The sequence below is a fragment of the Musa acuminata genome, chromosome BXJ3-3, assembly GCF_036884655.1.
Source record: "Musa acuminata AAA Group cultivar baxijiao chromosome BXJ3-3, Cavendish_Baxijiao_AAA, whole genome shotgun sequence".
Classification (NCBI taxonomy): Eukaryota; Viridiplantae; Streptophyta; class Magnoliopsida; order Zingiberales; family Musaceae; genus Musa; species Musa acuminata.
Genome location: NC_088351.1, coordinates 10837644 through 10859559, shown reverse-complemented (window position 1 = coordinate 10859559; position 21916 = coordinate 10837644). Strand labels below are relative to the sequence as shown.

The following is a 21916-nucleotide window of genomic DNA, read 5'->3' as shown; positions in this document are numbered from 1 at the left end:
GATTTGTAAATAATCTAAATCCACGTAGTTCACCAAATGTTGAATTAGATCAAGCCAAGAACTTGGTAATAACATCAACCAGACTGAACCGCCGGGAGATATTGATTTGGATGATTTTTGTATAGCCCATATGAATCGATTAGGTTGCGATCTATTTTTATTTATTTATTTATTTATTTATTTTATTTATAATATAATGAAAAATTACTTAAATATTTTTAATTTAATTAAGAAAGTAGGATTGACGTGAGAAATAAATTAAACCTGATTCGATCGATTATAATTGTCATTTTTATTATGTTTATAATGTTGACTGATATTATCATTTTCTATTCAACTTTTCTTTTCTTTTCTTTTTCTTTTCTTTTTTTTTTTAAAAAAAATTAGTTTTAACATTTTAAAATGTTATTATTATTATTATTATTATTATTATTATTATTATGTTCAAAATCACCCAAAAGGTTACATCATTATTCCATTAAAAAATAAAGACGAGTAAAAAAGAAAAAGAGAAACTATGCGCATTTTCTGAGAGAGTGAAAAGAAAGAACAACTTCTGGGAAGCTATATAGATTTAGGAAGATCCAAATAAGAAAAAAAAAAAAAAAAAAGTAACGATGATCTCCTTCGATTCTACCTAATCAGCTTCGATTCTAAGGGGTTTGTGCGAAAGCCAATTCCCCGGAGCTCTACTAATCACAATATGCCTATATATAACTTACGATGAAGATGAAGCCCCACAACCCCCACCCCATCATCCATCATATTTGTACCTCGTGATACTCTTCTTGTCCACCCCACAGCCGCACGCGTTCTGCAGCTTCGGCTGCCTGCGATGGTGCCAACAAAACCATGGAGAATCCGTGAGAACCATTTCCTTCACTCCGTACATGTCAACAACTGCTGCTCCATTTTAACTTTTGTGTGGATTGGGAAAGGTAACGAAGCATAATTTTTGCCGCTATGCAGATTCTCACCTCGGCCTTCCAGTCGGTGTTCCAGATTATGAACAGGAGAACGAGCGTCTGGACAAACGTGCCACACAGCATACCGAACCAAATTCCCTGCACAAGACTCATGTATCAGGAGGACAGCTCTATGTTTTATTCTCTCTCTCTCTCTCTCTCTCTCTCTCTTCGAAATTGCAGCAAAGGAAGTTTACCTGCACTCCCCAGTGGAGTGCATAACCCATTAGGAACCCCAGAGGAAGGCCGAATATGTAGTAGCAACCCAAGTTGATGTAAGCCACCAACGCTTGCCAGCCACCTCCGACGGCCACTCCTGTCTCAAACAACCCCATCCATTTGTCGTAAATAGAACGCTAGCATGAAATGGATGGAAAGAATGCCCGTGTTTACCTGAGATAACTGGCTGGACGCTGTTAAGCACCATGGTGATGCCCAGAAGATACGCAATGTCTGCGACCGCTCGCTGCATGTCTCTATCACTCGTGAAGATGACGCTGAAATGGTTCCGGGTTGCGAGGATGATGGTCATGCAGAGGAGGCCGATCGCCAGAGACTGGACGAGCACCACGACCACAGCGTATCTTGTAGCCCGGGGGCGACCCGATCCTAACTCGTTGGACACCCGAACGCTGAGCGGAGCAAGAGAAGAGCATGGTGAGAGACTCCTTGCAACAGATGAATCGTCCATCCATATGTCCCTAGGATGGGTGAGCATACTTGTACCTTATAGCCGCATTCAATCCTATAAATATCATGCCCTCCCAACCATTAATGTTCATGCTGGGGAAGAGTAGAACAACGGTCAAACCAGCTGTTGTCGGTGGATCGAAGCGGAAAGATGGTTGCATGAGAGTCGATTACCAGATAGAGATGGAGCCGACGGCGATCTCGGCGTTGTCGAGGTGGCCGGTGAGCACGGTGAGGATCATCATGTACCAAACCTCGAGGCAAAGCATGATTGCAGAAGCAAGTGACAACCTAACAAATGCCCAGATATCCCTGAAGGCCGACCAGGAGAGGCCGGTCCACCCGTCCTTGCACCAGACCATCACATACGCCACCTGGGACAGCGAGACCACCCATGCCGATACGTTGAAGGCAGCGGCTGCCCCGCCCAATCCCCATCCGAAGACGAAGATGAAGAGGACCAGCAGCGCGATGTGGAGGAGGAGAGCCACGAAACCGATCCAAGCCAGGGCAACCACTTTGCTCTGTGCCTGAAGGAACTTCTGGGTGGGGAAGTTGAACGCCAGTGCGAACATCTGGGGGATGATGCTGATGGTGAAGTGGCCGGCGAGGTCAGCGATCTTATCGTCCTGGCCGATGAGCTTCAGCACCGGCGCAGCAAATATGTAGATCGGGCACATGAGGAACGAAGAAGCTACAAGGATTATCCAGGAGCGCTGCATGTACACGCCCAGCATCTCGATCTGACCGGCTCCGAAGGCTTGCCCGCAAAGGGTTTCCAGTGCACTCCCCATGCCGAGCTGTGAACAGAACATTGTATCGACATGAGCTACAGAGAGGGCAGATCCCTCTCTGTTCTGAATTCGACTATTAAGGACGACGGAGACGGCGGAAAAAGTGGGGAGGTAAAGAGCGGCATACAAGGAAGCCGAAGGAGAAGGTGGATACGACGTTGAGAGCGACGGCGACGGCGGAGAGCTCGAGGTTGCCGATGTGGCCGACGAATATCTGGGTGGAGGAGCTGAACCCGTAGAGGCATACGACGTTGAACGCGATGGGCGCCCCGATCCACCACAGCTTCTTCGACTCCGTCGTGAACAGCTCCCACGCCTCCCGCACCCCTCTCACCGGAGGGCAATCCTGTGCCACCACGGCCTCCTCCTGCTCCTCCTCCTCTTCCTCCTCCTTCCCCACTGCCGCCAACTCCAGCTCGACCCCGCCCCCACCCGCCACAGCTACAACCATCACTCTCTCTCTCTCTCTCCCTCTCTCTCGATCGCTCCGCTACCGCCCCTTCTCTTCGTCAACCCTTAGCAACAGTAGCTGCATCGTCCCCATATTTCGTTGTCTCGGTTTCTCAGGGCGGAAGGCCGAGAGCGGAAGGCGGAGAGCGCGGCATCTCTATCCCTCGCTAAATATATCTGCAGCTCCGAAGTTTACTTAAAGATAGCCCCACCAGTTCTTTGGCATATACTTAAAAGATAAAGTTCGAAATATGAATGATGAAACCAGACATGTTCCCGTTACCCGTCACGCGATCTCAGTATTCTCTGTGAGCACTCTAAACACGGGAACAACTCAAGTCCAGTAAGGCCCAACCCGCACGGGCTGAGAGCGCGGCCCATTTCCTGGTTTGCTGTCGTGGTGGAGGTGGCCGGTCGCTGCTCCGCGGTATTTGCAGTAATAGATCGAGCGTCGTTCCATGTGGAGGTGGGAAGAAACACAACGGGGATTCTGTTCACTTATGATCCTTTTCTAGTGTGTCATGCAGACGATGATGGTTCTGTGGGTGATTGGTCTTGTTAACCTCTTTGATCTGGTCTTCTTGATCTTTTGGTACTGCTGACTTTGCATTTTCCTCGGGAACAGCCATGCTTCCCGGTCTTTTCCAGCTGGTCAGCGAGATACAAGAAAGGAGAAAAAAGACATTTACTTCTCGTTTTCGTCGGAAAGGATAGCTTTAACGTTAAGCGAGACGGTAAACGAGTTGGAAGGCGGGCTATTTCACCGACCGGCGCTTCTCCTCGCTTTCTGCCAAAGCCGCAAATAGCATCGTGAAAAAAGGATACACAAGAAACACCCAGAAAAGGTGTGGCCTTTCTCTTTGCTTTTGCTTTTGGATTCTTTTTCGTTGGTTGAACTTGAAGCTTGATTTTAGTGGGTTTTGATCTCTGCCTTCCCTGAAAGTTGTGGTCTTGCAGAAAGTTGTGGATCAATCAGAGGTTGATTTCGAAGCATTCCTCCGGTCTACTAAAAGAAGGATTTTGGAGCTCGATTCTTGGATCTTTTCTCGTTGCAGTCTCGTCCAAATGTCGAGAGCATTCTGCCATGGGCTGTTGATTCTGTCCTCGCTCCCACTTGCTACTGCGGCTGAGATCGATCTCCCCCTCTGTGATTGTGACGGAGACGGTCTGTGGAGCATCGACAGCATCCGCAATTGGCAGAAAGTGAGTGACTTTTTTATTGCGGCGGCATATTTCTCCATTCCGCTCGAGCTCTTATACTTCGTTACATGCTCCAATCTGTTCCCCTTCAAATGGATCCTTTTCCAGTTCAGCGCGTTCATAGTGCTCTGTGGATTGACCCACTTGCTCAATGTGTTCACCTACAAGCCCCACTCCTTCCTCTTGGTGTTGGCTCTCACCGTTTCCAAGTTCCTCACCGCACTCGTCTCCTTCTTGACAGCGATAACCCTCTTGACTCTGATTCCTCAGCTCCTCAAAGTGAAGCTGAGGGAGAATTTTCTGAGACGCAAGGCTCGAGAGCTGGACCGGGAAGTAGGGCTGATGAAGAGGCAGGAAGAAGCAAGCTGGCACGTGCGGATGCTGACTCAAGAGATACGGAAATCTCTCGACAAGCACACCATTCTGTACACCACCTTGGTCGAGCTCTCCAAGACACTTCAGCTGCAAAACTGTGCAGTTTGGATGCCAAATGAGAACGAGTTGGAGATGAATCTTACTCACGAGTTGAATGAGAGGAGGGCCTCCTCTGACCTCGACACACTCTCGATCCCCATGGATGATCCGGATGTGGCACATGTGAAGAAATGCGATGGTGTGGAGATACTAGACCCGGAATCCATGCTTGGTCGTGCAAGCAGCGGGATGGTTGGCGGCTCAGGAGCTGTTGCTGCAATCAGGATGCCGATGTTGAAAGTTTCGGACTTCAAAGGGGGGACACCAGAGGTCCTTCAAGCATGCTATGCCATACTGGTTTTGGTGCTGCCCAAGAATGAAACCAGGGCTTGGAGCCACCATGAACTAGAGCTCGTTGAGGTCGTAGCCGATCAGGTGGCCGTCGCCCTCTCCCATGCTGCCGTTTTGGAAGAGTCACATATGATCAGAGACAAATTGGTAGAACAAAACAGGGTTTTGCTACAAGCGAGGAAGAATGTGATGATGGCGAACGAGGCATGGAATTTATTCCGAAAGATCATGAACCAGGGAATTCGAAGTCCCATCCACTCCATTCTGGGTCTGTTGTCAATTATGCAACAGGGAAACTTGACTCCTGAACAGAGGCTTATAGTGAACACTATGGCAAAAACAGGTGGTGTGGTTTCAGCTTTGATCAATGATACGTTGGAGATCAACAGCGAACACTTTACTTTGGAGATGAAGTCGTTCCAGCTGCAGCCGTTGATCAAGGAAGCTGCTTGCATTGCTAGGTGTCTTTGTGACAGTAGGGGGTTTGGTTTTGGGTTTCAGGTCGAGAATAAGTTTCTTGATCAAGTTATCGGTGATGAGAGGCGGATTCTTCATGTACTATTGCACATTATTGGTGGTTTGTTGAACGGATCCAATGGAGGATGTATGACACTGCGTGTTTGGAGTGATTCCGAACTCGAGAACCTGCGAGATCAGAGATGGGTTTGGAGGTCCAAATTTTCAAATGTCAATAGTTGTGTGAAATTTGAGATGGCGATCAGAAAATCATTATGTTCTAATTCAAGCTCATCAGTGCAGCATGACAGGAAGCAAAATGGAGAGGGGTTCGATACGGGTTTTTTCAGCCTCGGTATGTGTAAAAAGCTTGTGCAGGTATCTCCACTTCAATCCTTTCCTTTTCATTCGATTTAAATACCGGATATGTAATTAGCTTCCGAACATTGTTTTTAATTATGACTTGTTTGCAGTCTTACAAGCTACTTAAACTACTCAATTTCTTGGTTTCAATGATTGTTCTACTTAGAAATTAGTTAATTATTATTGTCTATGCTCTACCTTGAGGTAGCGATTTCCTTTGGTGGAACAAATGCAACAGGAAGTAAGGTGTCGATTTCCTTTGGTGGAACAAATGCAACAGGAAGTAAGGTGTCTATGGTAATTGATCAAAAGGAAGATCGATATTAGTAGTTTTGATTCCCTCATATTATTAAGGTAGAATTACACCGCATTATCAGCTTTTTGAACCTGAAATCATCAAATGCTTGAACCTGAACTCATATTTGCGTAGATTTCAGACATGATACTCCTTCCATCACCTTGTAAAGATTCGTTCGCGATGTGTGAAACACATTACCTGGAATCCAGATTGTTAATTAATGTTTCTTGGCACTAATCTAATGGGTGTATTCTGCAGCTGATGCAGGGGAACATCTACATTATTCCAAGTTGCCATGGTCTACCTGAGTGCGTGACACTACTTCTCCGCTTGCCGCTGCAACCTCCCATGCCGATTTCTGATTTAGAAGGACCTTTGGAGCGCCGTCATCATTCTTCTTCTTCTTCTCTTTTAGAAGGCCTTCAGGTTTTACTAGTTGATGATGATGGAATCAACAGAAAGGTAACACACAAGCTTCTCGAAAAGCTGGGGTGTTGCGTCTCTCCTCTTTCGACAGGGGCTGAATGCTTGAGCTCCATTGGCACCTCCGGAACGCAGTTCCAACTTGTTGTTTTGGACCTCAACATGCCCATGATGAATGGCTATGAAGTTGCCACCAAGGTACGGGACATGAGAACCGGATGCCGCCCTTTGATCGTTGCTTTGACGGCAAGCACCGAGGAACATGTTTGGGAGAGATGTGTGAAGTCAGGGATGAACGGTCTCATCAGGAAACCGGTGGTGCTACCAGAACTAGAACGAGAGCTCCTAAGAGCACTTACAACTCGAAATGCTGTTTGCGTTGGAATCAACTAAATTGATGGTATACCTAGGAAGGGAAGTCAGTTGCATTCTTTGAAATGCTTGGATGGAGATAGCAGGTAAATTTGAGGTACTCTTTGCATTTATCTGACATTGTTATTTCCGATTACTTTGATAGAGAGCTACCTCAAGCAAGAATCCATGTCCATTGTCTCGGATGTTCAATTTAATTGACACTACTCCTTGATAGTTTATGGATCAAGATTTTGCATTAAAATGATCTGTACTTGGAAGTTTTAAGAATCTAATAAGTGTGTCATCTGACTTAGCTACAAGACGAGCAAAGCTGAGTAGAGTGTATGTAGACTACAAGAAGTTAATGTATTACTGGACGGTCAGGTCCTGTTTTGGTATCATCAATCTGCAAGTTCATATTTAGTTGTACAATATCTATTAGTTTAGCATCACAACTTGGGACTTGGACTTGAACATGTCACTTGCAGCTTTGCACCCCCAACGAGAGATGTGTATGGTGTGGGCTAAGCTTCTTTGATTAGAGAGAGACACATTAGTGTAATCTTTTGTGGTGTAGGCAGGCAGACGGGGTTGGGGAGTGGTCTGTGACCGAACCTTGCGCTTGTCCAACCAACCACTACTGGGGTGGAGTGAAGTGCAGAGAGAGACGAGAGGGTTGATGGAGTTGGAAGGAGGTGAGAAGCAATTGCTCAAATGCAGGAGGAGGTCACTCGGACTGCATCTTTCTTTCCCTGTTGGGATTCGTGCAGCGGCGAAGAAGGGGATGGATGGATGATGTGATTGCAATGTCCAAGATTATTAATTTAGTGGGTAGATTACGAGACCTAACAAGCAAATGAGATCAGCTTAAAGGAGAAAGCTTCTGACAAGCGACAACTTGATTGACTTTTGTGGGTTTAGAAGGTCACCATCAAGTTTTGGGGGCCTAACCCTAACCCTAACCCTAACCCTAACCCTAACCCTACTTAATGCAGTGTATCTATTCTGTTTCATTAGGTTGGAGATAAAGCAAAGCTAATCAATCTACACAAAAAATAATAATAAAATGTTTAGAATTGAAATGTAAAATATTGCGTACGGGTTTAGGTCAGTCAATATGAATGAATGTATTGCAGAGATGACAACCAATTAATCGGGCGAAGACATTTACCGCTAATCGAAACCCACTCACCAACATCAGACCATAACCCAACAAAATTGTAGTCCGGGAAGAGTTCGATTTGTCCCTTTCGTTTGGCCCAATGATGAGTTCCTCCTCCCCACACCTGCGTTGACTCAAAGCGACTTGGCAATTTAGTCGATCTATCAATAAGATAAATTTGATTGATTGATTGATTGATTTCCTCTCTTGATGTTGTTTTTTATATAGATAAATCTTTATGATATTAAATCAAAATTCGTAAACAGATCATGAAATCGTTCGAGGAAAAGAAATAGCATACATACATACATACAGTAAACAGATCATCCTTATTTTTAATTGGTGGTCAATTGAAATTTCATACCAAGTATTCAGAGAAAGAATGAATATTACTTTTCTACAGAAATTGTCAAAGAAATCCCAAGATTTTTTCACTGCAACATTGTACAAATAAAGACATGTACTTTCTATCAATCATGCATCACAAGTGCAGTTGTCGATAAAGGAACCACTAACATAAAATCATTTTAACAAGATTAGTAGCAATGTTCCTTGTCATCCAAACCATGCTTCACAGACGATGCTACTACCTTCTCCACAATCATCAACATCATTAGCATATTAGAGGACAATTCTATTTCGGATGAAGCACACAGATCATTACTGGTACAATTACAGACTTCATGTGACATATTATATTATATATATATATATATAATGTATATATAAAATAGAAATGAGAGCTCATCTTGTCCTCCTAGAATGGCGCCCGCGCATGAGCCCACCCGAAGGGCTCATGCCCCACGTGTGCGACGTTGGGTGCTAAGTTCGGCGGCAAGTTGAGAATGGGCAACGCCGAGGGGTCCGGCAGTCCTCCTGATCCCCCGCCCCCGGCCATCAGCTGCGGTGCTCCACCGGGCAACTGTCCCGTGGCACCACCGCCACTGTCTGGGCCTTCCTCCTCTTCCTCAACAAGCGGCAACCTCTCATAAGTAGCGTTCGCGAACGTGGACGCCATGACCATCACCGGCCCTGCCGCTATCAGCGGCCCCACGACGCTGCCGCCCACCACCTGACCCTGCCCGCCTGCCAGATAAACCGTTAACCCGGTCGACCCCGGCGGGGACGGGCCCGGACCCGGACCCGGCAGGAACGTGCCGGTCACAGAGAGGATCTCGAACCGGCCACGGAGGGCGACGGCCGCGCCCGGGGCAGCAGGCTGGCGGAGCGCGACGTTGACGACGGTGCCGGAACCGCTGAGCACGCAGACGGCGCGCTGGCGGCGGCGCGCGAACTGGGCGATCGAGTCGGCCACGTCCGCGCCCCCTGAGACCTCCATGACGTGGCTGCGGAGGGCGCTGGGGCTGTCGCGGGTCACGAAGATGGGGGGTTTGGGCTTGTTCTTGGACCCTGGTGGACGGCCGCGTCGACGCCGGCTGCTCGGCACGACCGCGCCTTCTCTCGGCTCCCCGTCGTTGTCCTTTTCTTCTTCGTTGGCGGACGAAGAATTAGGGTCGGATTCCTTTGGCGTTGCGTCCTGGTTAGGGTTCTTGTGAACCGAGGCCGCCGGATCGGCTCCCGGAAGGCCTAAAGGCCCTTCCCACCAGTGATTCGCCAGCTTGCTCGTTAGACTAATCGTCTTTTGTATGTTGCTGCTGCTGTAGAGATCTATGCTTCATTCCCCTTCGTTCTCATCTTTGTAAGAACACAGAGGGGCATCAAATATTTGGAAGAAGTGATGGTGAACCTAAACAATCTTACATGGCTACATGTTTCCGCACAGGATAAAGATGAGGAGTAAAAGAAAGAAAAAGGAAGCATGAAGGACAGAAGACTAACAGTATGTTTCAGAATCCATCAGCTACCAACTCAACAGGACCGATCGGTTGCCTTCTCTTTTCCGTTTCTTCTCGGAGAGAAAAGGCTACTACTGGTATAACTTGTAGTCATGGGGGGAGAAGTCGTACGGCAAGTGGATACATGAAATAATATGGAAAGGAAGACTTGGTGCAGTTGAAGAGAGAGAGAGAGAGAGAGAGGTCTTGTTCTAGTTGATTCTCTTCAGGTATAACATGTGTGAAAAGGTAAGTGGTGCTTTGAAGTTAATTGCTATGGGCAGAATAATTTAGGGAGGGGAAGAGAGGAGTGTGTTGAGCATTAGGGTTTTTATCTGAGAGATGGAGAGAGTGGTACTGTATCAAATTCCCACATAAAAATGGGAAGTTAAAGCTGTTGCTTCAGCAGCAAGAGGAAAACAAGCTATGAATGTCCATTGAGCTGATAAACGCAACTGCGGTAGGAGGAGAAGGACAAGAAATAATATCAAATGGGAGAGATTCCTGAGCTTGGTGGCCCAGGAGACAACTTGCAAGTACAACGCCTCCCCCAGCTTACAAGATCCTGCCATGCTTTGCATGCACTAATTAAATCTCCAGTTGCATGCGCTTTTGCATCCTCCCAATAAGAAAAAGGAAGACACTCGAAACACAGGCGCACCAGAGATCAACCAAAAGCGGCTCCATCAAACTTAATTGATGGTGGTGCATGCGTCACATTCCTAGCTAGGCTTCAAAACTGATGAGCTGAAGGGCGAGTGATTGGGGAACACATGGAAAGAGGTTAACATGTGTCGACACACGATTAAGCTTGAGAAACTGGAGGTGCAGGACAGCTTTGAGGATAAGGAGAGGGAGGACAAGTTTTCTATTGCTCTTTGTCTTTTGCCGTGGTCCTGCCGCATGGCAAGCGTCATGATTTCATTGGCATGGCGATGACAAGTGAGGGAGGTTAGGATTAAAAGCCATGAGAATTGGTGCCGATTGGGCGAGGACTGCCGGGGGTAGGAAGACGAACCGAGTATAGCTTTTGTTATCCATGTTGCCCATGACAGTGTGACAGGGCTCCTCCTCCTTATGGGTAATCGGAATCGATGCATGGTGACCGGTGAGGATTGAGATGGCCGAAACCCTTGAGCAGGGGCGAAGCCACGGATGCATTCTGGTGAGCTCATGGGAGAAGGGGGGATCCCGAGAAGACGACGCAGCTTCTTGACGCGGGCGAAGGAGAGGAGGCATGAGAAGACTACGGGCGATGGGCTGGGCCGGCATATGAACCAAGCAATGAAGCCTCGGCAGAACCTGACCCGATCCGTTAATGAGCCGACGGGTCTGTGCGTCTTTGATGGGTGGGTTTGTCGAGATAAATTGACCCTATATATATATATATATATATATTTCTTGTCTGTTATCGGATGCGGGTTTGACATTCGAATCCTTTGGAATCAATTCGGGTATGGTTCAGTCACTCCGAGAGTTCCTCACGCAAAGCCCCTGACGTCAAGCGACGAGCTCATCGTTCCTCGTTTCCATCTCATCACACAGCATCAAAGCGATACGCGAAGCGACAAAATTCCCGATGAAAAGTTGTACGGATTACAACTCTTCTTCACGTGCAGCCTTCTCATACATGACGAAGATGAGCAAAAGCTACCGATCGAAGATCCTCCATGTTGTGATCCGCCGAGCTCCGCCCAACCGTTTGCGTCACGAGTGCATTCTCCATGTCTTCATCGGTGCCGAAGAAGATGGCATCGTCGACCCCCATGTACGAATGAGGAACACCATGTGGAGATGGAGAAGGCAGCAGGGATGAGCTCGAGTCCAGAAGGCCATTGTCATGATACATAGTGCGTTCGGTGCTCAATGGCGAATCTGAAACCAAAGCATGCCTCATCCTTGCTTCCCGATCCAGCTGAAGTTGGTCGAGGAGCTGGTGGTTCAAGCTGTCTTCCTGAGACAAAGATCCATCGGCGAAAGCTTGAGCAGATTGTGCCTTTAAAGAGACCAGCTGTGCTTGCAGATTCACAACCTGCAAAATAAGGAAGCTGTAAGCATCTCTTTTACGAGTAGATTTCTACAGAGCCTGCCATTGCATGCAGCGGTGTGAGTTCTTCCTCGAATCCCGATAAGCTTGGGACTTCTCACTTGTCGTTGGAGAGCGAAGATGTGAGCGACGCAGCCATATATAGGGTCTTGGAGCCTGGCCTGAGCCTCGTAGGAGATGGTGACAGCAGCCTCGGACCTATCGCTGACAGGGAGGTGCATGAGGAGCTTGGAGGCATTGCTGGCTCCGAAGACCTTGTGGATGGCAGCAAACCGAGCAGCTCCCTGCTCGTGGCAGAAGTGCGGGGCGAAGACGCATCCCCTGACACACTTCCTCCTCAGGAACTTGCATGCACCGCATGGGGAGCCAAACCCGGTCATATTCCTCTTTGTCTTTCCCGCTTCGCTCTTACCCTGTGAACTCGATCATCACCTCCCTTCCTTTATAAGCACCAGAACAAGGTGGCCGCAATGACTAATTAATTTGCAGTGGTCTCCTTCATGGGCTGCAGATTTCCTTTCTTTAATATGCCCTATCCCTTCCTTTCACCTCATCATGAGTTCTACAACCCTGTCCGAGATTCCATCCCCCAGGAGCCTCGAACGGCAAAGAAGGTAACACTGACCCATAATATTCTTGCTTGCTCGGTCAGTCGATTTGTTTACTTGGAGGCGATCTCAACTGTGAATCTATTAGTGGATCATTAACACCAAGAAAAGATGACATGGGAAGCAAGCAAAGCCAGTAAAGGTTAAGATACTAACCCTAGCATCTTTTGTCAGATTAAGATACTAATGAGGAACTGTTCTCCCTGTTGCTTATAAAGCAACAGATTTCGATAGATATAGGCTTTTCATTAGTTACGCTCCACAAATGTGGTGGTTTAATGACACACTTCACGACAGGAAACTCCAAGCTCTAACACCAAGGATTGTGCAGGTTGAATTTGATCTCTTGCAACTATGTAGTAGGAAATCAGGGTCGGAAGGCCTCGATCTCTTCCCGGTAGCCATTAGCTAACCCTTTCTTTTTTTTGGTTTGTTTTGGCTGTGAGGTGAATCATTATGATATCTTTGCCATGGCTCCGGTCATGTAAGTTTGTTTGCCACTTAACCGGAGAGGAAAGGCTGATTCCGGAGACAAAAGGCACTGCTAGTTTATACAAATGCTTTCACCATCATGTGCTGGTTGAAGTTGTAGAGTGAGGGAAATGAAAAAGGCTTGTAAAGCAACATGCTGCTTCCCAAATGCCTACAGTCGAGAAAAAGTTGAGAGAGTACATGAATTACCCCAAACTTTTGCTTTCGTGTCAGACTCTAAAGCAGGAACAGCTCTCCCCTGTCTCAATTCCTGAGGTTGCACCTGCTGTTGGAGATCTTCTTACAGGTGCACAGAGGATTACACAAGGTGGTGTTTGTTATCGGTGGCAATGGCAGGGACTCGTAGATTAATTACATTGGTTGTGTTGTGGACTTGAGCTTCACATTAAAGATTGAAGATGACTGGCAATGCACATTATCTGGAGCGCATATAAATTTTTTTGCAAGACTAAATTAATTTAGAGTTCATAAATTAAACAAGCAAGAAAACCATTCTTGATGGAAAGATGGAACCATTGTTAATCGGTCCACTAGTCCAACTTTCTCTTTTTAAAGCCACTTTTCCAAGACTCTGTACTCCCTGTCCTAAAAGTTGCTTGTCAAAATCATCTTCACTGGTGACATCAAACTTTTTCTTTGGTTCCCATGCCATCATCATCTATGGCTGCCAACTTATCTCTCTGTGAGCTTATGAACAGAAATCATGGAATCACTTCCAAAATTCCAGCTTTGTTGTGAATATTTTGTGCAGATTCAATGCGACCTAAATGTAGAAGCTCATTAATTTATTTTATTCTACTTTCTTTCCCTTCTTTCTTTAATCTTATTAATGATTTTTTTTTTTGTACATACATATATATATATATATATATATATATATATATATAAGTTGATCAGAGAGGAAACAAAGAGGAGAAGAAAGCAAATGTCTCCCAGAGCCCTGTGTCCTCCACTCCACGTGCCTCAACCCGAATGCATCTAACCTATAATATATCACATCAAGTTTCTCAAAAGTATCAAAAGAGACCTTCTCAAATCGAGGCTCATCTGTTCCTAAAATTTGCCCACTGTAGTGTAGTAGCAATAGCAAGTGGGGGTACTCGCAGCATGTGTGCATCCCATGGTCGAACGAGTACCACCACAGCTGAAACTAAACCTGGTGGTGTGTGTGGGAAGGGGGATGGGAAGGGAAGGAGACAATCCAAGAGGAAACAGGGAAAGGGAGAGCCACCAGAAAGCTGCTTTTTTGAGTTTGGTCAGGAATACTTGTCGGTTTTCATCAGAAAATACATGTATCGCAGGCAGAAAGGTCTCGGATGACTGGTTCCTCGAGATCTCATGCATCAGGGAACAGAAAAAGGTTTCAGATGAGGACTTGAGTTTGCTGCTGGTGATCGAACACAACAACGGGAATGTACGACATGAAACATGGATTGCAATGTAGTTCCAGTGTCCTGATCAATCCTCATCAGGACCCCAAGGCAGTTGCAGGGTCACAGTTGTACCGTATCATCACCACCTCCTCCACCCTTCACCTCGTGAGCTCGGCATGACAACCGCGAACTTAGTGCTGCCGGCAGCTGCATTCTGGAAGCGCTTTTGGGCGTCGCATGGTGGTGCTAAATTTGGGTAGACAGACAGATGTGGACGTATTGTCTCCCCTGTTGTAGATCAGTATCGAAGACAGAGAGATGATTGATTGCATTAGTGATATGAGCCGTTTTTCTTTTTCTTAATTTTCCAAAGGGTAAGTGATGGGATTCGAGCTCGAAATAAGTTATCATAATTTTTACCACGACGTATTTTGTAATATAAATATTTTTTTAATAGGTGCCCATGTTTTATTTTTTAATTTCATAAATATCGTTGAGGGTATAGATGGAGATGACGTTGGGAGCATAGGTAAAAGTGATAAAAAGAGAAAGCGAATATGACCTTACGACGACGAGAGTAAAGAGCGACAAATGAAGATAGCCTCACGATAGGAAATACGACAAATGTGACCAACAGAGACAACGAATTTTTGTGATTATCTATAGTATTATAAAAAATAAGGATCGAGAAAGACAAGCACATTTACATTATTATAAAAAATAAGGATAAAACTGAAAAAAAAAATGGTACTTTTGAAAAATAAAAATAAAAAATTGGTGCTAAATATATCATCTGATTAATTGTTTTATTGTGATTAGAAGTCAGTACCACCCAACCCCCCACCTGGTTCCCAAGATTAAATTAGAAGCAGAGCGTCATTATTTCCATCGCTCATTGTAGTGTTCGATTCTTCTGGCCTTGTCTTGTACTTTTAGGTTGGTTGGCGTGCCTTCATCTCCATCGCTTGTTTTAGTGTAGGGTGGGAGTTCGCTTTCCGTCCGTTTTCCACTTCCATGTCTGATGATGGCGAATGTGCCTTGAGAACAGCGAACGCTACTCGTTCCCCACAGTAGCGATCTCTTCCCCTCGCGTTCTTGGTGGCCGCAGGTTGTGTCGTTGGCTGAGCTGCCTGTCAACAAAACAATTGAATTATTAGGTTAGCAATGAATCCCCCTCTTCCCTGATGACGAAAAGATGGATGACATGTTTTGGTTAACGCCCTTTCTGTGAGGGGAAGGAGTCTCTAGTTGTCACCCAACCGTCACCTGCTGCATCGGGGCAGGTTTACAGCTGATGGTGAAGCACATCTCAACGACACATACTCTTTGAGGATCTCCGGAAGGCATTAAAGATCCACCTAATCTCTAAAAAGTTTGATTGATAATGATGGATAGAATTTTCATCGATTAAATTATATATCGATAGATCATCGACTGAAACACATGTTAGCTACGTGGAAGTGAGTCACCCCAAATATTTTTGTAATGGAGATCTGAATCCCCAGATGAAGTGTTTTATGAATTGAATGCTTCCGCATGCATTTGTTAGGATCAGATAGGAGCACACACTGTTTTTGGAGCTGTCTTAGGTAGGAAGCTTCCATATCTTGTCTTCCTCTCCCAAAAAAACCATTCTTGAAACAAAATAATAATAATAATTTATTTCTAGAACAGAAGGGTGAAATTTTACATCCAAATCTAGCTATGATGCTAGCCGTGATGGCATAGAACATCATCAATCATGTTGTACTCGAAAACTCCAAGTTTTACGTGTCCATGGACATCATCACCTTCGGAGGGAGTAGGATGGGATCGAAGTAGCCGCTGATTTGGGATGATTACTGCTCGATTTGGACCGGAAGGACAGCACTGCGCGAGTGCCGGTGGAATGAAAACAGCGACCGCCGGATTCTGCCGGAAGTGCTGCTGCTTTCTCCGCCGGTGGCTTCTAGGAAGTGTGGATTCTGGCGCATGATCTTTTGGACTGCCATGTAGAGCTGCCTGTCGCTCGAAGAGTCCATGGAGAAAGACCTTCTTATGGGTTGAACCTGGAGTTGCCCGTCTTTGGCCCTCGTGTCGATGCACTCGTCCCCCATGCTTCCGTGACGATGGACCTTCCTCCCTCTCTTGTGCCCGACCCTCTGCTCCGACTTCCACCGCGAAGGATTGGTATTGGCGTCGGTGGCAGTGACCGCTTGGGCCTGCGGGTCGCTATCGTCGTCTCTGATATCGATCACTATATCACCACTCCGACGAGGGTCCTGATGTGGAGCCGAGGCCGTGAATTGGTCGAGCGGAACAGGTGCCGCGGCTGTGGTGATGCTCGACCTGCAGAGCGGGCAATTGGCGTTGGTTTGGAGCCAGGTATCTATGCAGTCTATATGGAAGACATGGAAGCAGTTCGGCAGCAGCCTAATCCTCTCCTCTTCTTGGAACTCGTTCAGGCACACAGCGCACTCGTGGAAGGACGTCTTCCCCGCGCCATCGCCCCCACTGCGGTACCGAAGCGTGGGGATTGCCCGGATTTCCGACTCACCGAGGCCGTGGCTCTCGGTGACGGTCGAGTAGGCCATCAGTCGGTCGTCGAGACGGCGCCGTGAACGCGAGAGGCGGCCCACGACATCGGACCGGCGCCAGTTGAGGCAACATCTGACCGCAAAGACGTAGTAGCTGAGGAGGAGGATGGACGTGGTGAGGATGCCAAGGATGGATATAGCTAGGATGGGGAAGCTGGCGTCCGAGGAGGGAGGAGACGGAGGAGGGGGTTGGTGACCGAGTGGGGGAGGAAAAACACGGAGATCCATGGAAGATGGCAAGGTGACACTAATCTGAGATAACCCGAGAGAGGAGGAAGACCAGAGCGAGCTAAATACAAGTTACGAGAACGACTCAATCGCTGAGTGGAGAGGAGAAACTCCAAAGTCTAAAAGGCCTGGGGGACATGGATCAAACAAAGTCAAAGGGGACTTTGCTTAAAGGATTCAGGCACGAAGTCGCAGACCTCCCGGATGACGATGCTGGAAACCGCAGACCTGGAATGGAAGAGGATGAATGAAGTGTCGAGCAGAGGAGATGCTCCAGGTGAAGGTGTCAGAATTGCCTGGTCGGGGGAGCAAGTGTGAGAAGGCCAAAGCAAAAAAAAGCGAGCGGTAAAGAGAGGAGGAGGTGTGAGCTGGTGAGGCAGAGAGGATACGGCGAGAGGTTGGAAATGGTCCACAGACTGCTATCACGAGCAGGAATATAGTGGAAAAGGGTGCTCGGAGGAGAAGACCAAATGGTGGAGTTGGAACACGCTAGTAGTGGGTGCAAGGTTGGACTTGTGCGGAAGGTGGGGAAGGGCAAAGGTGGGGGCTTTCTTATCTTCCGAGTCCTTCCAAATCAGAATGTATAAGGATCCAGAGGAGCTCAGTGTTTTATTAGGACGCTGGTCAACAAGAATCCCTTTCTGCAGCAGAATAGAAAGAAGGAAAGGGGCATCAATCAAGTCCATGAACTGGACTCTGTGTTGGGGTCATGTCAACAGCACTGATCCCACCAATCAGCACAGGGTGTGAGGCACGGCGAGGTTTGTCTCCTTCCTCTCGGTCCCATGCTCCGGTCGATTTCTAATGCCCAACAGCTTGCGGTGGAGAAGACGAGTCCGAAGTCCTCCGGTCAATGAACAACGTCCGTGTACTTCATCAGCGAGAGAGAGAGAGAGAGAGAGAGAGAGAGAGAGAGAGAGAGAGATAGCGAAAAGAAGCCCGAGTACAAGCCCGGCATGCGAGCAGATGCTGTGCTGCTGGTGGTCTACGAGTTAGGCCGATGGAGTTGTCGTTCGCGAATCAATTCCGCCCATCGGCCATTGGACAAATATTAGTGATGGCTGTTGCCCTTGTCAGATTTCATCGACGGCCTTTACGATTAGTGTTGACGTTCGACAGAAACAAGCTGTGGTGCGACTTCAATGACAGGAAAAAGTAGGATCCGCGTGAATGGAACGAGGAGGGAGAGTGAGGTCAAAAGCGTGTGATGGATGAAGATTACTGGTTGACCAGCTTTAGGCATTTCTTCTTTCTTCTAATCGGTGGAGTAGTTTCCTCCGACTACTGCTGCGACTTCTCCTCAGGTCGTCGTCCCAAGCAAACAAAAGAAGCAGAGTATTTATTCCAAGACAAGGATGGAAGTGACGAGAAAGAAATGGATGATCTGATGACATTAGCATATTTGTATACCCTGGTCTACTCGGAACAACGTAAGATTGCAACTGCTGGTTCAAACAGGAATAAATGGTGATGGGTTAGATATTTGTGATGTTTGAATCAGTCTGTCTAATTTGATTTGAATCGAAATTGATGATACTCAATGTTAGATGAAATCTTCAATGTTAGATCAGATAGTTTTTACATAATAACTCAAGTCGAATGAAATTTTCGACTTAGTCTCTTTAACGCTTTAATTAGTCACAAAGTAAATAATAATAATAATAATAATAATAATTATTATTATTATTATTATTATTATTGATCTTGTTTACTATGAGATGAAATACTTTTGGACATTTCATATTAGGCTTGTCGTGGGAAACAACTTTGAGCCGTGGTCTCGGGACCGACGCGGCTCGGTTCGGGTTCAGACGATGGGGATCTCCTTGGGGTGTTCCTCGAGCCCGTTGAGAAGGTCGAGTGCGGTGTCCGATCGGGACGGTGTAGCCGTCTCCTCCGGGTAGGAACTCCTCGCCTGCACGTCCGGAGAGGACCTTCGGCTTCGCACCTGCACAAAGGTCGGGTCGAGGCGCTCGGCCCGACCCCTCCGACGATCAAGTTGGCAGATGTGGAGGGGGTTTCAGATGAAGAAGTGTTTTTGTGTGTCTCTCCCCCCCCTTTTCTAATGAACGATAGGGTATTTATAGGGAAGCATACTGCTTCCTGAGCTGCCCGCTTGCAAGGGGCAGGCTGGTAGTGTTTGACTTTGTGTTGACGTGACATGAAGAATTGAGCTTTGACAGGATGTTAATGTGTCTCGATCGACGTTTCGATCTGCATTGACTAGGTGCTGTTGCGTGAGGCGTCATCTGACGTCAACCGAATCTTATCATAATTACTATCCTCATCAGGCCTGATATATGTGTGATTTAATTCTGTCTCAGATAGAATTTCATGCAATAATATAGCTTTTACTTGTGATGATGAAACATCTAATGTTGAAGTATCATAGAAGAAGATAATTCTGGTAGCGGTGACCAGCAATTTTATTTCAATTATTATTTTAAGTTGATGAGGATGATCTAACATAATAATTAATCTTATTATGATATATGTATGTTGAGGTTAGGTTAGGTTAGTATAGATGATTTCCCATGGCAAGATAATATATATTATATTGCAATGCTTTGGAATGGGTGGGGGTGAGGAGGGTTTCGGAGAATGGAAGTGAGACTACGATGGTGGGAGCACGAGGTTGATTGCTTGGCTGTCATGTCACACAATTTCTTTTATTTATTTATTTTTAATGTTTCTCGACATGACTAAGATTCTAATATGAGAATTCAATATTAAATTAAGAACAACTTCTTTATGAAACAATTTTGGATTAATTTTCATTCGCTTGTTAGAAAAACATGATTATTAATATAATTTGGATCTTTCCAGTAATTAACTAACTTAACCTCCTCTATATTCGTCCGCCGCTTGATGACGTTTTATATGCACCAAAAACAACAGTCATCGTATCTCTCATGAAATCTTATGTGATTTCTTGCACTCGAATCAATTATTCAAACTAAATTGGTTTAGATTGAACCGATTTATCAATCATTTAATTTTAAAGATTATATAAATTATTATGGTTTGAGGTGCTATTCTTTAGTTCAATTAATTGATTTAGATTAAATTAAATCGAATTTATTTATTTATTTAAATATCATTCTTTTACTATTGAGTTCATTATCTTAAATTGTGAATCGGTTCAAACTAATTAATTAAACTAATTTGAAGTCCTAATTTAATCTAATTTTAATATCATAATTTTATAAATGATATGGATACAATTGGAGTAACATTCTAGTTCAATTGAATCATATATATATATATATATATATATATATATATATATATATATATATATATATATATATATATATATATATATATATATATATATATATATATATATATCCTAAACCCTAAACCCTAAACAAATAAAAATTGAACCAGTCAAATCTCAACTATTGAAACACCTCATACTTAGCTAGCTAAAGCTGACAACCAAATCAAAGTTGCACAGTAGGAGATGTATGGCATCTAGAAATACCTCATACTTAATCTTCATTCGTGCTTAGAACTAACTACCTCATACCTAATCTCCCAAGAGTCTCAATCATATCAAGACTTGTTTAGTCATATATTTTGAAAGGGAACAAAGGATCTCAGCCCCTCGATCCTATAAGAACAAGAGAGGCACAGCACCCTTCATTCATCTTAAAAGCAATCTTATGTCATAATTGTCTAGGTAGAACCCAGTGACTTTGCAAGAGAGGGAGAGATTAAGAAGGAGAAGAGAAAAAGAGGAAGAGAAGGAGAATGACTCAATAACCATAGGATAATAACAACACCCTTCTTCCTTCTATACAGTCGTCCAGTGGACTTTGGACAACTTCCTGCAATCGAGGTTGGTAAACAAACACTCGAACATTTCTTCAGCGAAAATCTATTATAGTAGAGAGTCGACGTAAACCAATAGTTGTGTCTTCGTCCTCAACATCTCAATACGCAGTAATAAACTCGAGGTGCTATCGAATTAGTAAGAAGAGGGATAAAAAAAAGAGAACCAATGGCAAGCGTTCTATCATAATCTATCTATGTTTCTTATGCGAGAATGTCCAAGCGATTCAATTCATAACAAAAAGTTAATTAATTATTCATTTCTAAGTTGCGTTTATTACAGCAGTGTAACTCCTCTATTAAATCACTTAAAATTAATTGATTTATTTTAAATCGACTTAGTTAGTTAGATATTATTTTAATCAAATTAAATTAAAAATCAATTCGAATCGAATTTGATTTGACTACCCCCAATACTCGGGTCAAAGGAGACACGTCCCCTGGCAGTTCTGAGGCGAGAGAGATGGAACACGTTACGTTGGGCTAAGCTTGCTCCATAGCCCAATCGATCGGCCCACGATCTGAGCTTTACATACAAATGTCATCATCATCATCATCATCATCAATCTCGTGGCTGGCGAAGTAAACCTTAAATAGAGAACAAAGCTGAAGCAGGATGGAATCTTTGCATATATACCAGTATGGTATAGCATACGTAGTATGAACTTACATCCACGTAGATGTACAAACTAGCCTGCATGTGGCCCCACTGAACGGTGATTCGACGATACACGGTAAATAGAAGCACCCGTGATTGATGCACGAGCGGACACGTGCAAGTACATTTTTATTCCAATCTTTGGTTTCTGGAATCGGACACAACCCACGTAGAGAGCTAAATAACTCTCCACACGTGCCACTCTATTTTTAACTCAACCGGACACTCATCGTAGGTGTAATCGGAGGTGTCACTACTCGTTGCCATCACCAATATCGCCTGATATCGTTCGACCCCGCTCATCACCCTCTTGACGTTGTCCTTTGATTACGAAGAAGAGAA

General features: G+C 45.4%; 5 protein-coding genes across 6 annotated transcripts; 1 reads left to right on the top strand and 4 right to left on the bottom strand.

The window, feature by feature from the left end:
* Positions 1–537: 537 nt before the first annotated feature.
* Positions 538–3098, bottom strand: LOC103973415 (protein DETOXIFICATION 35-like). Of its 2 annotated transcripts, XM_009387975.3 has the most exons (7): positions 2577–3096; positions 1830–2455; positions 1692–1748; positions 1359–1597; positions 1163–1281; positions 978–1064; positions 538–830 (listed from the first exon to the last, which is right to left on the bottom strand). In XM_009387975.3, the coding sequence occupies exons 1-7, from the start codon at positions 2898–2900 to the stop codon at positions 762–764; spliced, it is 1521 nt and encodes a 506-aa protein (XP_009386250.2). In that variant the 5' UTR covers positions 2901–3096; the 3' UTR covers positions 538–761. The 2 variants fall into 2 exon arrangements, with proteins under 2 accessions (XP_009386250.2, XP_064999321.1); XM_065143249.1 differs by having other exon boundaries at positions 538–1064; positions 2577–3098.
* Positions 3099–3837: 739 nt separating this feature from the next.
* Positions 3838–7077, top strand: LOC135633598 (ethylene receptor 2-like). The gene is made up of 2 exons (XM_065143248.1): positions 3838–5698; positions 6240–7077. Exons 1-2 carry the CDS (start codon positions 3965–3967, stop codon positions 6795–6797), a joined length of 2292 nt encoding a protein of 763 aa, XP_064999320.1. The 5' UTR covers positions 3838–3964; the 3' UTR covers positions 6798–7077.
* A 1336-nt stretch (positions 7078–8413) lies between these two features.
* Positions 8414–9595, bottom strand: LOC135633931 (AT-hook motif nuclear-localized protein 20-like; the record flags this gene model as incomplete). Its single annotated transcript, XM_065143938.1, has 1 exon — positions 8414–9595. A coding segment is annotated over one exon (918 nt), but the record flags the coding sequence as incomplete, so codon positions are not given.
* A 1784-nt stretch (positions 9596–11379) lies between these two features.
* Positions 11380–12182, bottom strand: LOC135633930 (LOB domain-containing protein CRL1-like). The gene is made up of 2 exons (XM_065143937.1): positions 11904–12182; positions 11380–11787 (listed from the first exon to the last, which is right to left on the bottom strand). The coding sequence occupies exons 1-2, from the start codon at positions 12180–12182 to the stop codon at positions 11380–11382; spliced, it is 687 nt and encodes a 228-aa protein (XP_065000009.1).
* Positions 12183–15907: 3725 nt separating this feature from the next.
* LOC135634107 (RING-H2 finger protein ATL1-like) lies at positions 15908–17621 on the bottom strand. The gene has a single exon (XM_065144309.1). It carries the CDS (start codon positions 17077–17079, stop codon positions 16114–16116), a length of 966 nt encoding a protein of 321 aa, XP_065000381.1. The 5' UTR covers positions 17080–17621; the 3' UTR covers positions 15908–16113.
* Between the last annotated feature and the right edge of the window lie 4295 nt (positions 17622–21916).